The sequence below is a fragment of the Podarcis melisellensis genome (assembly GCF_964234715.1).
Source record: "Podarcis melisellensis genome assembly, chromosome: 3".
In the NCBI taxonomy this organism is placed as follows: Eukaryota; Metazoa; Chordata; class Lepidosauria; order Squamata; family Lacertidae; genus Podarcis; species Podarcis melisellensis.
In genome coordinates this window covers 96,022,606-96,037,838 of record NC_138530.1, presented here as the reverse complement: position 1 = coordinate 96,037,838, position 15,233 = coordinate 96,022,606, and the positions used below count along the sequence as shown (strand labels likewise).

Here is a 15,233-nt window from a genome sequence, read left to right as displayed (position 1 = left end):
CAGTACCCAAAAGGGCAAAGGAATTGCATTTCAAATGGATTATAAGATTTTCTTCATCTGTGCACCAGAAGCCTGAAATTCAGAATTAGCCATCAATGAAGTGTTTTAACGATCGTCCACTATCGTTCACTATCTCCATGAAAAGCCTGCGGATCCACATGCCAGTTTTTACGACCACCAAGTTACATGACTCAGCAGTCATTACAAAAAGAAGACCCAGCAGGCATTGGGGATTGTGGGTTGCAATAAGTACAGCAAGTCTCAAAAGTCTACCATATGTTTTTTGAGCACTCAGCACTGTTAAGACACGTTATCTTCATGTGGACTTAGTGTGAATCACCGTACGACTTTGTCCATCTAGACAGAGTTTATTTTATGCTACAAAATCCAGTTTGGGGGGGGGGAAGGGGGGAGGGCATTTTTTCTATGTTTGTGCTGCAGTTCATCTAAGAGCTGAAGAAGTAAACTTTAAAAACTAAGCAGTGGCTTGTTTCTGACAGAATGAGTTACCAAAGCAAAAATGTCACAGAAGGTTACTGTAATATGTGGGATTGCTGCCTACTGACCAAAATAGCTACTCTGGATTGAAGCCAATCAGTAATTCTTGAATATAAGCCTGATTAAGATGGATTCTCACCTGTGGTTATGAGCGATTTGTATCATTCAGCACAATGAACATCGCTTACATTGTTGGAATTTGTACAACAGGTGTGTACGTCACACGTGCTAAGTGACAAAGCCTGACATCCTCTCAAACTAAAGGATTGTTATTAGAAGCCAAATTATTCACAGAACAAGTGCTATTTTATTTTCCCTTTAATAAGCAAAAGCTGAAATGACTTGCTGTGGGTAGATAAATATATTTGAAAGCAACAGTGCAATGCAAGTGTGACAACAGCATATCCCTTTTCCAAAATGAATTGGGAAGTGCAATTCACTGCCATTTGGGACAGCCACCTTCTTCTCACGCTTTTAACTCAGCTGACCAACTCACTTTCCAACCAAAAAGGTAAATTTATAACACCTGATGTCTTGCATCAAGAATCTAGACACTCAGAACAATCTAGCTGTCAAACCTGCAACTAAAATATGAGGACATCCCTATGGACCATTCCCAGCTCAAAGCAAAAGTATCTAGCTCTTGTCTGAAAGTTTTTGATTGTATTCTATTGGAAACAGTGCAGTCTCACTCAGAAAAAGATGAAACATAAAGAGCTATGTAAAATAGATACCTGAACATATACACTTTTTATATTAATTCCTTTTCATGCACATAACAAAAATGAAACAATATTGGTAAAGAAGCCCTTTGGTTTCTTCAGAATTTCCATTTACATGTGCATTTATTTGCACCATTGTCCCAGAGACTGAGTAACAATAAACTCTAAAGCAACACTAAAACATAGTGAGTGAATAAGCAGAAAGATTTGTGAACACCAAAAGCCATCCAAAGGAAAAGCTCTTTTACACAGATGTTCTTGGAACTTTAGCAGGACTCCAGTAGGAATTCAATAACTAACAAATCCAACAAAAGCTCTCACCATGTGGGTAGGCTTTGTCATTTGCATTTCCGCATATGGTACTGGAAACAGTAGGTTTGCAGTAAAGGAGAATCAAAAGTGCAATGGCAAATGTACCGTATTCAAAAGAGCGAAAGGTAGGATCAGTTTCCAAAATCAACATGGCGAGTCGAATTGAAGAGGAAAGCTCTCAACCTCCTTGTTTAGAAATAAGACATACTGTGGCTGTTCCTTCCCTTAATTGCTTAATGTGTCCTAGATTAGCTTTTCTGGATCTTTAACAAGACAATCCTCAAAAGAATGTCAACTCAAAAACAGGTCCAACTGAGATCAATGAGTCTTACTATCAGGGGTACTGGGGTACAGGATTGAAATCCTAATCTTTTTAACACGGCAATATTACGTATATTTCAGCGTAATATTTGTAAACAGTGATCCCCAACAAACACCAGAAATCTACGGCAATTTTTAAGTCTCAGTTCAGAAGTAAACCCATCTGTATCCTCTTCACACCATGCCAAGGGATTAGAAAGCCATTCAGTAGTGTATATTAGAAATGTTTTCGGAGATTATAAATAAGAAAGACGAGAGGAAGATGGCAGCAGATGTGTCACCGCAGCTGCCAGGGCGCAATGAAAGGAAAGCTTGCAGACCCTAACATTTCTCCGGTTTCCTAGTCATTAGCTGTTGGGTCTTAAATGTTCATTCAATTTTCTTTTCAAAGGAATCAGCTGGCTCTTAGCAACAGTAATAGCCCCAGAGCAACAAGCATCCAAACCTGGCAACCAATGAGAAGAAGACCTCCCTTCCCCCGCAACATTTGAGAAATTCCATTTCAGCTGAGCCAGCATTCACTCCGCAGTTGCTCTGTACTGCTTTGAAATTTATTCCCATAGCTAAATGTAGCAGAACAAGTTGATTATCCCCACCTTGTCTTGAAACAATGGCAAAGGGACCTTGTTTACTTGACATAACATTCTACTGCAGTGTTGTTGTTGTTGTTGTTTTAAAGCCACCAGGCACAACCAGATTTTTAACCAAGGCAATGCATTTTTTGCCAAGCACAGTGGTGCATCTTTTCTGTTTCTGCCAACAGACGTTGCAGACTGACCTGGAAAGGCTCACATACTTTTCACTTTACCTCTGACACTGAACTGCCTGGGAAAGAAGTCATGAATACTTTTATGAGGAGCAAGTAAGGAATGCAATGGTGCCGACTTTGAATTAATAATAATAATAATAATAATAATAATAATAATAATAATAATAATAATAATACAGTGGTACAGTAAAGGTAAAGGGACCCCTGACCATTAGGTCCAGTCGTGACCGACTCTGGGGTCGCGGCGCTCATCTCGCTTTATTGGCCGAGGGAGCCGGCGTACAGCTTCTGGGTCATGTGGCCAGCATGACTAAGCCCCTTCTGGCGAACCAGAGCAGCACACGGAAACGCCGTTTACCTTCCCACCAGAGTGGTACCTATTTATCTACTTGCACTCTGACATGCTTTCGAACTGCTAGGTTGGCAGGAGCAGGGACCGAGCAACGGGAGCTCAACCCGTCATGGGGATTCGAACTGCCGACCTTCTGATCAGCAAGTCCTAGGCTCTGTGGTTTAACCCACAGCGCCACCCGCGTACCTGGGCTTAGGAACTTAATTCGTTCTGGAGGTCTGTTCTTAACCTGAAACTGATCTTAACCTAAAGCACCACTTTAGCTAATGGGGCCTCCCACTGCGCCGTTGGAGCACGATTTCTGTTCTCATCCTGAAGCAAAGTTCTTAACCCGAGGTAATATTTCTGGGTTAGCAGAGTCTGTAACCTGAAGCGTATGTAACCTGAACCATATGTAACCCGAGGTACCACTGTAATAATAATAATAATAATAATAATAATAATAATAGCTCACAGTTCAGCCATAGTCAAACCAATGGAATAGACTGGAAAAACTGGAGCTTCGGCACACATTTAGCCCAGTTTCCCCACACAATCAGAACTGCATAAGGTAGAACACAGATGTGCTGGCTTGTCCTACCCCATTCCACTGCATCCTGAGCACCAAGCCAAACCCCGCACCCCCATACAGTGTTCAAAAATTTGCCAGGCACATTTTGCGGCCAGATATTGGCCACTTGCGATCAAGTGAAGATGCCCGAGTGCCAGGATGGAGCTGCATGCCTGGGATTTCTTTCTTGGATCTTGACTGTTTTCACACACTAGCAACACATCCTGTAGAATTCTATCTGTTATATTTTATCTGCACAATCAGAATGCATTTCAGGAAGCAAAAATAATTCTTTTTTTTACGCTACCTGGTCCAAAAATGGCAACTTGGCATTCTGTTTTGGCACCTGTAACCCTGGTTTAAAGAGCAACTTGGCCCCTAGCTTATACAGTTTCCAACACTGTCTCCGTGCATCGGGAGGACAAAATGTCTGCAGCAGGGAGCTTGCTGTGCTCCTCAAGGCTACCTGTGCAAGGCAGAATCCTGGCTGTGCAAGATTCTAAATCGCAGGATGGGAAGAGGTCCCATTGAGCACAGCAGGCTCTTTGCTAAAGACCTTTGTTCACGTAGCACATGAAGGGTGACTTGAGATGCGCTGCAGATGGAAGACAGGGTGTTCATGCCGTCCACTCACCACATGAAATGAAAAATATCTCTACAGGGCTACTCTGTGTGGGGTTTCACATTCCTCTTGCTTCTGGGAGGAGTAAAATGCAATTCAACATTTCTGAACAGTTTATTTCAGATAAGAAGCATTGCTGGTTTGCATGGGTGATGCATGGCAGACACAAAACAGAAATAACTGGGAATCTTGAAAGCACTCCTTTTGGGTTCATCATCCCAATCATAAAGTCTGATTGCAACTTTTTATATTGGGTTTGGAAATGGTGAGACACACTGAGAGAGTTAATTTAGCCGTTCTACCACAGAAATTTGTTGTTTTCATAATTTAATCCCACCTTTCTTTTGGAAAATGAGACTCAGGATGGCTGTGTGTGTGTGTGTGTGTGTGTGTGTGTGTGTGTGTGTATGTGTGTGTGCGTGCGTGCACGCACGTGTGCAACACCAGCACCAGAAACCTGGTATAACACCACACATAATTCACATAATTTTAAAAACCTGCATAAAGCACACACACAAAAATGTCTTTTAAAATACCATTTTGTTCTACCTTTTTATTATGCTCTTGATATTTTATGGACTGCTAGGCACTCTAGCCATTCTCTTTTTGAAAGAGAAGTGGGATCAAAACTGGGGCAAAAAATTTACCGTATTTTTTGCACCATAACACTCACTTTTTTCCTCCTAGAAAGTAAGGCAAAATGTCTGTGCATGTTATGGAGCGAATGCCTACGGATGACGGGGCAATCTGCTACAGTCGTGAGCAGAGGATCCATGGTTACAGCCTGCACCAAAAAAATCACGCACCCACTGATGCCTGGGGCCACAATGGTGCAAAAACGTGGTTACAAAGCACGGATCCACATGGATCCTCAGGATTTTTGCATTGGGCTACCCCAAACTCACCATCAGATCACATGTCTGTGGCCACAGCATGAACCACAAAAATCATACATCCACTGTTTCATTTAGAATATTTTTTGTTTGTTTGTTTTCCTCCCCTAAAAACTATGTGCGTGTTATGGTTGGGTGCGTGTTATAGAGCGAAAAATACGGTACTTCCCTCTGTGAATGCTAACGTACTCTTTGACAGCACAAGTTAACTTTGTATATTGCGTATATCTCTAGGAATGACTGTCCAAGGGGAAGATTCTAGAGGTGTGTGTCTGCTTTTTTTTGCGGTGGCAACACAGGTTTCTATTTACCACAGAAGACAACACATTTTTGAAGGGAAAGTAAGCAAGGCAGCAAGGAATACATTCTGCCTCAAATAGGAGGCATAAAAGGGGTCAGAATACATAGCAGACCTTATTGATCCAAGCAGAGTGCTCCAATTGAGAACTGAAAAGGAAGCATCCTGTATCAGAAGTGTTAATAAGAAACTGGAATCTTTGATGGGGGAGTTGGGGGGGGGGAATGGGATCATGAACACAACCTCCACATGTTGGTCACAAGCGCTAAGCTACTATGCACATACAATGTTACATAGGTAGATAGGAACACATCTGTATTCTGCACATCTGTAGCGATGGAGAGTACAAGTTACGCATTATAAAACTACAGGCTTCAGGTTGCACATATGTAAGTTCCAATCCATGCAACAATAATAATTATTATTTGTACCCTGCCCATATGACTGAGTTGCCCAGCCACTCTGGGCAGCTTCCAACAGAGTATATAAAACCACAGCAGTACACCACACATTAAATGCTTCCCTATACAGGGCTGCCTTCAGGTGTCTATGGAAGGTCATATAATTATTTATCTCTTTGACATCTGACAGGAGAGCGTTCCACAGCACAGGTGCCACTACTGAGATGACCCTCCGTCTGGTTCCCTGTAACCTCACTTCTCACAATGAGGGAACCCCCAGAAGGACCTTGGAGCTGGACCTCAGTGTCTGGGCTGAATGATGGGGGGAAAGATGCTCCTTCAAATATACAGTATGTAGGTCTGCACAGGACTATAAAAGGTAACTGTGAAGAACAAAACTAAGCATACACACAACGGATTGTGTGAAGAAGACCTCACAACTGTAATGAGGTAAGCATAAAAGCACAGCACACATGGCATACACACACACAAAAGTCAGACAATGATGAATAAGGCATGCTCATTTAAGGAAGGAATACAAGGAACACTAAAAAGGGAACAAAATACAGACTCAGTTGTTCCACGAAAAAGCAAAGCCATTACTACTGAGCAGAAAGGAAGCATAGTTTTCCAATTACTACTTAAGCACCTCTTTGACATAAGTGAATACTGTGTCTTACCTCAGCTGCATGGGTTGGACTCTTACACACACACACACACAGCAGTGAGAAGACACTCATCTCCATATGCAGGTAAGCCCCACTCCATCACCACAACCTGGGGTGCAGGAGAGGACACCAAAACCCCACACAAGATAAACAAGGAAATGTTCAGTTCACTTCCTTTACGCAACTACTTAGTAGTGCTCTACTGAAAGATATGATTCAGATCGCATATTACAAATCATTATAGCTCTTAAGGCAAGCTGTCATCCCAAAGGTGAGGTAACAAGTCAGTAAGAATGTGATGTGCGAGTGGTGGAATACTACTTCTCAACCCCAACTGAAATAGTCTTTTGCTTATTAAATGCAAGAATTAATGGCAATTTACTGTGATGTCCACCAAGCCCCAGCAATTTTAATCAAGTATTTTGATCTTATATTTCTGATCTCCATCTGCCTTCAGACATTTGCTTCCATGACAGAGGAAAACAACATGAAGTCTCATTCAGGGCAATGCATAACTTGGCATTACAGGAAACAGTATAAAGAAAACCGATCAATATAAAAGCCCTCTGTAAATGTACTTTGTTTTAAATGCAAGAAACATTAACCACCCACTTCCTGTACTAGTCAGTTAATTTTTCTTTCCTTTTTTACAGCTTCTGCGGGATTACTCAGATGCTGCCAAAAGGTTGTGCATCAAGCCAAAGGTTCAGTTAGTGGCAAAATAAATTCCACTTTTTATTTTCAGAAATATTTGGAATCTGAAGCATTGTGGGACATTCTAAAAGCCTTAAAATAGTCTAAAATCTGGGTTTTTTAACAATACGATTCATAGCTAAAAGCTGCATTTATAAAGTTGTGCCGCTAACATATTTATCTGGAAATAAGCTCAAATAATACTTTGGGTAAAGCTGTATTGATCAGTGTGTTAATGATTTCTGTAATTCAAGAAAAATGCAAGCAAAACTGCTGATATAATATCTTGCAAGACCATGGGCTTGTGAAGTCTTTTTTTAAGGCGAAGTAAACGGCAGAAGTTGAAGAGCACTTACTGAAACATATCAGTGCCAAAACACAGGTCTTTGGAAATTCCAGGCATCTGGTTGCCTAGAAATTTAAAATATTTATTCTTTAACAGATATGTAGTCTACTTTCCAATACTCTTCACACAGCAGCTTACAATCACTAATAAAATACGACCTATAAAATAGAATATAAACTATTTAAAATACCCATTTCACAACAATCCTAAAGGTAAAGGGACCCCTGACCGTTAGGTCCAGTCGTGGCCGACTGTGGGGTTGCGGCGCTCATCTCTCTTTACTGGCCGAGGGGGCCAGCGTACAGCTTCTGGGTCATGTGGCCAACATGACTAAGCCGATTCTGGCAAGCCAGAGCAGCGCACGGAACGCTATTTACCTTCCCGCTGGAGCGGTACCTACTTGCACTTTGACGTGCTTTCGAACTGCTAGGATGGCAGGAGCAGGGACCAAGCAATGGGAGCTCACCCCATCACGGGGATTGGAACCGCCAACTTTCTGATCTGCAAACCCTAGGCCATGTGGTTTAGACCACAGCACCACCCGCGTCCTGCCAGACAACAATCCTAGACCAGCACAAAAGCAACAAATAAAACTAACAAATCCCCAATATGCAGATATCAGTCCAGAACACCATTTTGCATTAGGCACTGAAGAGAGAGGTGGACTGCATCTGAAGGGATGCAGTCTTCCGGATGATATCACATGGAACTGAATCCCACAACTGCAGTGCCACCACCAAAAGGCTCTGTTCCAAGCAAACGCCTGCCTTGTGCAGGCCTGGCTGCTACAAACTTGATGCAGGCTTGTAGACCTGTGGGAATCTAAATCAATTTTCCAGATATCATAAAATGTTAAATTTTAGGCCCTGTTTCTGTAGTTTTCAAAACTGCCATGATGACTTGGTCTGTAACTCAGACACAAGAAAGATAAAAACTTAGATAAGTCGCATAAACAGAACACAGCTTCAACTTCACCTGCCTAGATAAACTGAAAACTATTAATAGTAAATTTTGCTTATGGTGCTTATTAGTATCCCAATGCCAAAAATGTAAAAATCTGAAGAATCCCAGGTAAAATATATTTCCGGGTTTTTGATCATTGTCTCCCTAAGAGACTAAATGACTACAGTGGTACCTCGGGTTAAGAACTTAATTCGTTCTGGAGGTCCGTTCTTAACCTGAAACTGTTCTTAACCTGAAGTGCCCCCTTTAGCTAAGGGGGCCTCCCACTGCCGCCAAGCGATTTCTGTTCTCATCCTGAAGCAAAGTTCTTAACCCGAGGTACTATTTCTGGGTTAGTGGAGTCTGTAATCTGAAGCATCTATAACCCGAGGTATCACCATACTGGGCAATAAACCAACTATGGTTGGTGTTTTTAATATGACATGTATTTTCCCTCCTGACTGATATGCAGTCTTGTTAATTTTCTTCAGCATGATGGAAATACATTGATGCTGGATTGTTTTGTATGAGGCAGCGCACCTCAGGTGGCGAAAGTGCAAGAAGTGGCTCCACCTGCCCCACCAGAATGCTTCCTTTTTCTGAGTCTTGGCAACAGGTGGGAATTCTAGTGCACGGCACTGCTGCTGGACAAACATTAAAGCCTTATGGAATGCCCTATCTCTCGCTGTGTTTTTGCAAGAGGGAAGGCTGTCCATGGAACAGCAGAAGTGGTGTTGGGGCAGTCAACTGCTGGCTGGGGGGTCAAGTGCAGCAGAAGTTAATTGTCGATGTGTTCACAGCCCAAGTAATCCTGTATATATGAATATGAATACTCATAACAGGGAAGTCAGACATTCATGGAACTGCCTTTTCAAAAGCTGCATCTTGGTCTGAGTCTTGCACATGCTTCATTTTGTACCCTGGAAGATCGCTATAGTATTCAGAGAATACTTACAGTGACATCACTGTGGTTCACACAGTTATGTTAAGTTTGGCATGTCCATAAATCTCTGCAAGATCAGGAGGCTTATGTTCCTCGGGTATAATTGAGCACAGGCTCTGTTCTGTATATTTTACAGCTACCCACATTAAAACAAAGATGAAAGTATCCCCGAAAGACCCTTTCTTGCCCGACGAAGTACGCCACACCTAAAGGCACTAACAAGAATCATGTTTGAAAACTGCTCAGAAGTGGTTTGCTGCTGGGAAAGTGCAGGGAGGGGAACTCTTCAAAACCCTTGCGTTTCATGGCCGTGTTTCCTTTTTAAAGAAAACGTATAAATCCACAAACCCTCTGTCCAAAATACACACAGCACTGTTTCCAGTCAACATTCCCACCTATGGCAAATACCAAAAAAAAAAGCAACAAAAATTGATAAGGGTCCCCAATTATTGCATTCTTAACAGACATATCCCAGGCCACCTTTTAAACAGACATTCCTGAAATCGAAGGCAGAACTGAGGGATGAATGGAAATCTACAACAAAGAGGCTTGGGAGGCCAAGTGACTTGGAAAAGCCACACAGTTCATGCCAGTGGCTACATTCCTAAAGAGGACAAAGCCACACAAAAGGTCTCGGAGCTGCAGAGATCAAAACTCTCAGCCAGAAAAACCAGAGCAAAAGGAAGGAATAAACGAAACCACAGAGCAGAGGGCGTGTGTGTGTGTTTCCTCCAGTGAAACTTCTCCAACAGTGCAGCCGTCAATGAAATCAAACGGGAAAGCAAAAATCTCCATCGAGGTCCCCTTTTTTTAAGGGAATCAAGAAAGGCTGTGACCGGGGGCCTTGGATCCTTCCCGTATTCCCTGGAGCTTCAAGATCAGCTCCGCTCCTTCCTACCACTTCTTCTGCATTGCTGGGCTGCGGGGTCTCTACCCAAGGCGTCCAAACTTAAACTAAGCTTGTGGACCTCAGCCAACATGCCTGTGTAGACAAAACACGAAAGGTGGCGGCGCCGCGGACAAAAGAGAAGTCTGCGCGGCACCGGTAGCAAGAGACCCAGACCCGCCGCGGGCTGCAGACAAAGGAGTGCGCTGGGGACCGCAGCAACCGTCGTGGTTCCTCCCCCCCCCAAAAAAGCCTCTCCTTTCCTACCCCTCGCCATTGCCAGGTATCTTCCCCTCGCTGGGAGCCCCGCGCAACAGACGTGGCTGTCCACAGGAGCCAACTATTATTTGAGGGGGACCCCCCCCCCAAAAAAGTTGCCATTCAAATAATTGGTGCGCGCGCCATGTCTTGGGATCGATTATGCGGGGCGGAGCTTTCCTCGCGCGTCCCCGCAATATCTTATTCAAGTTGCCCCCCCTCTCTCTCAACCCCCCCCCCCAAACTTACAGGATGGTGGTCTGCGGCGACACGGCGGGGACGCTCTCGAGCATGAGGTGCATGCAGCGCACGGTGGTGCGGAAGCAGAGGCAGCGGCTGGGGCACCAAACGCTCCCCCTCGGCGGAGGAGGCGGCGGCGGCGGCTGCTGCTGCGGGGAGGCGAAGGGCAGGAGGCTGCCGAGCAGGACGCCGAGGCAGAGCCCGGGGAAGGCAGCGCCCGCTCTGCGCCGGGCCATGCCGTCGAGCAAAAACCGAGCGGAGGAAGGCGGGGTGCGGGGAAAGAGAGAGAGAGAGAAGGGGAAAATAAGAAGGGAAGCGGGGCGAGGAGAGGCAGCCGAGGCAGCTCTCGGCTCTGCTGCCGCTGCTCTCGCTCCGGTGGTCGAGCCGGCGGCGGCGGGGGCTTCAGGAGGCGAGCCAGTCGCCAGCGCGCAGCCCGGAGGGGGAGGAGAAAGAGGGGACGGCGGCAGGAGGGGCCGCCTCAGCCAGCCAGCCAGCTTGCTAGAAAGCAGGCAGCAGCTTCGCCGCGCCAAGGCCGGGGCTTTCCCCTGCGCTCGTCCGCCTGGAGCAGCGCAATGGAGGGGCCAGGAGGAGGAGGGGGGGGGCTTTTGGTGGCCTCTTCTTCCACCCCGGCCGGCGCCAGCGGTGGCAATGGCTGCTGGTTTTTTCCCGCCAGCTGCGAGGAGGGAGAAGGGGGAAGAAAACCTCCTCCCCTTCTGGCCACCTCACCTGGCGGAGGGAAACACAAAAGACCCCCACTTCCGGCAGGCGTAGCTCAGCTGTGGTCGGGATGGCGACAAAGAGTCTTCTTGTGGCCACTTATTTTACAGCACTAACCAGTGGCGTAGCGTGGGGGGTGGGGTGCAGGGGGGGGGGCCGGCCGCATCGGGCGCAACATCTGGGGGTTAGGGTTAGGGGGCGCAAATCCACGGGCTAGGGGGCGCAAATCCACGAGTTAGGGGGCGCAAATTACTTGCCTTGCCCCGGGTGCTGACAACCCACGCTATGCCACTGGCACTAACCGCTCTGCAAATGGTTCCCAGTGTTGGTATTGACCTGTGAAGCTTTACAGGGCTCAGGGTCTTAATACTCTCTCCATACAAACTAGCCCAGGCCCTGCAATCGTCAACTGACGCCGTTCTCTATGTCCCCCGCTCCCAGAGAGTTTCAGAGGGTGGCAACAAGAGAATGGCCTTTTCTGTAGTGGCTCCTGGATGGTGGAATCCTCTCCCCAGAGAGGCTCACCTGGCGCCATTGTTAGCTGCCTTTAGGCGCCAGGCAAAAACATTCCTCTTTACCTATAGCTATTAAATAATACTCTGACCAAACTGCGGGAGGTAGTGGAAGACAGGAGTGCGTGGCGTGCTCTGGTCCATGGGGTCACGAAGAGTCGGACACGACTTAAACGACTAAACAACAACAAATTAAATAATACATGGCCTGAAAAGATGTGGGGGAGAAAACTCTTTATTATGGTGATTCACTTATTATTGGGCTGCCTGTCAGTATGCTTTTACTATGTTTTTATCTTTGATGTTTTGCAGTGTGGTTTCCAATGTTGTACACTGCCCTGAGATCTTTTGAGAAAAAGAAGTGGCATGGAATATAAAAGTGCCCCCCTCCCGTTTAATCGTTTCTTTATGAAGTGGCAGCATTTGGGAGGCAGAGGGAGATGGCGATGGAAGAAGGGGTGTGCGTGAAAGCCACTTCTCCTACTTCATTGGTCATGTCTGAACATATCTCCATTAATATCTGTGCATGAAGAAAATGGTCACGGAAGGAAAACCTTGCATATCTCTGTGATCCCAGTAGGTGTGGGGTCATCTCTGTGTGTGGATGGGCTTTGCTGCTAGCTAGGGATGACGGGAGTTGTAGTCTAGCAACATCAGAGGACTCAAGGTTTAGAAAGGCTGGGCCTATTGCATTGTTTTGATCCCGCTCTTCAGACAAATAAACCCGAAGAAGACACCTTTTCTGAGGCAGGCTCCGAGTTCTTTGCAGCTGCAGATTTCCTTTCACACAGCTGCTTCAAAGACTGCTTAGAGCCCTCAGGTTGAATCAGACTTCACACAAGCCCCCCCCCCCCATCTGTTTTCAGTGTGTGTCCCTTGAACATAAGGGCAGGTGAAAGTGCTCCGGAATAGGTTATTCAGAACACACCCAGTACATCCACAAACACATTAACTCCTCACTCCCGTTAAGATTTAGGAAGGGCTTCCAGATCAAAGGAGTTGTTTCCAGACAGGCTTGCTTGATGTTGCACTTGGTGCCTATTGCCCCACCAAGGCTGGCATGTGGCCCAGAAGAGCCCCTCGGGCTGGAAAAAGGCACCCCATCCCTGACTCTTTAAAGCAAGGTTAACCCTAACCCTAACCCTGACCTGAGAGTATGATGTATTGGCGAGCGAGTGTGATTGATATTGAACAGTTATCATGAAGTTAATTATGGCAAGGAATAGTCTTGGTTAGGACCTGATCCTGGAATTGTATTTTTAAACAGAAAAAAACTTCCACAAAACAGTGGCATGTTTTATTCTCTCACTGAAACTTACAGAATATAATTTGAAGCAGCTTCTTATCAGAACCAAAAGTATTTGTATCTAAAGCCAAATTAAGTGCACAATCACACACACACACACACAAAGTTCAATACTATTTCTAGGTCAACATGAACTTTTTCTCCTGAGTGTTGTGTAATACCTTGAGGCGGCCAGTGTTAATGTTTATTTAAATGTACTGATAAAACTCCAAACGGATGTAATAAGAATGTCCAATTTGTGACATATTTATACTTTTAGTTTTAAACACATAATTTGCTGGCAACGGTCAAAGGGAAGCTAACTTCTGCCAAAGTCAGAACGATGCATATTGTGTGCTAGGAAATCTTAAAAAGTAAAATAGAAAAAGAAAGGCATAATTTACATCTGGAGCAGATTTTTGTTTATTTATCCTTTGCCTGAAACAGGATGTTCTGTGTCAATAAAGATTATGGGGTTATGGCAAAATGTTCTAGAGCAGGATTTTGATAACGACCAATGATTCTAATATCCAATTAGCTTGGGGGGGGGGGAGTTTTGGCTTTTGGAGGAGTAGAAAACCTTCAACTGATTGCTTCTTCTGAAAGCCAACAATTTTCCAGGCACTATTCAAGATGTATGTAGAGCAATTGGAAGATAAAGTCTAAGTTGGCTGAAGCTAAATCCAGAGGTGGAGGAGGTAGCCAAATCATGGCCAACAGAATTCTTACCAGTTATTATCTTGGCAGACCTCCTTCTGGAGACTTCCAAGAATGAAAGATGATTCCCTACTTTCTGGATAATCCAGACAGCACAACTTTGTTCCTTCCTAGCAGTACAATCAGAGGCAAGTCCTGCCAACTTTTGATTCTTCTGTACAGGAAATGGTGTGATAAATATGCTAGAACATATCTAAAGAAAAATCAATGTTTCGATGTAACTATTTGAGTGGTAGCTCAGTAGGAAGAACAAAGATTACCTGGAGGAAAAGTGAAACACAAATGCACGACAAATATGAGCCTGAATTGAACAACAATAATATATTTTGCAATGTGAGCAACTGGGGGAAATATTTAGGTATTTCACACTATGGTCAATTTCAGAACTTTGCAATCAATAGCAGGTTCACAACGTGAAAAAGGCTTGCATCACAAGTAAGCGTGAAAAAGGCTTGCATCTTTCATGCCTTGCCTCACAAAAATCTGGTCCATTTTTTATCCGAGTTCTGGATAAAAATGATGGGGGGGGGGAATGTTACCTCAAGATGACTTGAAACCAGTGAAGTTGTGCTTATCTTTGGCAACTAAAGAACTATTCAGATTCTGGCTACAATTTCTGATGTGCTTCCTTGCACACATTCCTGCTTTATCTTGTTTTTTGTCCAATACTGCCACTTGCTGGTTTTCTCTCCGCACTGCTACCATCCATTGGTTGCCCCATGAGCAAGAATGCAGTTTATGGAAGTTTTAATTTCACATGGTTATCATCACACAGCATAACATTCCAGAAGAAAACACATGGGGCGAATTTGCTTCAGGTTGGTCCTGGCAGCAAGCTGCATATATTTAAAGAATGCATAAAACCCCGGGATTAATGTAACCAGCGTTTTAAAATTCTCATTTCCCGATTTTCTTACAAATTAACACAACAGTCATCTATGGATATTCTTTTGCTTTCTCTGTATAGTTATTTATAGAAAATTCTGGGTTCCACCCCCACCCCTTGACAGAGAATATTTTAAAAGAGAAGGGACCTCTTTTTAAAAAATAATAATCAATGAATGAATGGATATTTTTAACTCCAGTCTTCAAAGACAAGAAGCAGAGAGAGAGAGAGAGAGAGAGAGAGAGAGAGAGAGAGAGAGCGCACAATTTGTTGGTCCTCATCTGCGGCCAGGCTGGGTTCAAGACATATGAAGTGATATACAGCGCAGGTCGTCTATGTTAAGAGATTGCCTTATGCTTTATACACCCAGCAGACCACTATGGTCTGTGGGAGTTTCTCTTG

The 15,233-nt window shown here is 44.5% G+C and overlaps 1 protein-coding gene and 1 long non-coding RNA gene across 3 annotated transcripts in view; one reads left to right on the top strand and one right to left on the bottom strand.

Moving 5' to 3' along the window:
• Positions 1-11,309, bottom strand: part of PXDN (peroxidasin) — a 70,488-nt gene extending 59,179 nt beyond the window's left edge. For both annotated transcript variants that reach the window (XM_081905952.1, XM_081905953.1), the window contains exon 1: positions 10,724-11,309. In XM_081905952.1, coding sequence (XP_081762078.1) covers positions 10,724-10,950 — 227 coding nt within the window. In that variant the 5' untranslated portion in view covers positions 10,951-11,309. The remainder of the gene's footprint in view (positions 1-10,723) is intronic.
• The window catches only part of LOC309367329, a 182,171-nt gene that overhangs the window by 85,050 nt on the left and 81,888 nt on the right, over positions 1-15,233 (top strand). The gene's annotated exons all lie outside the window — the stretch shown is intronic.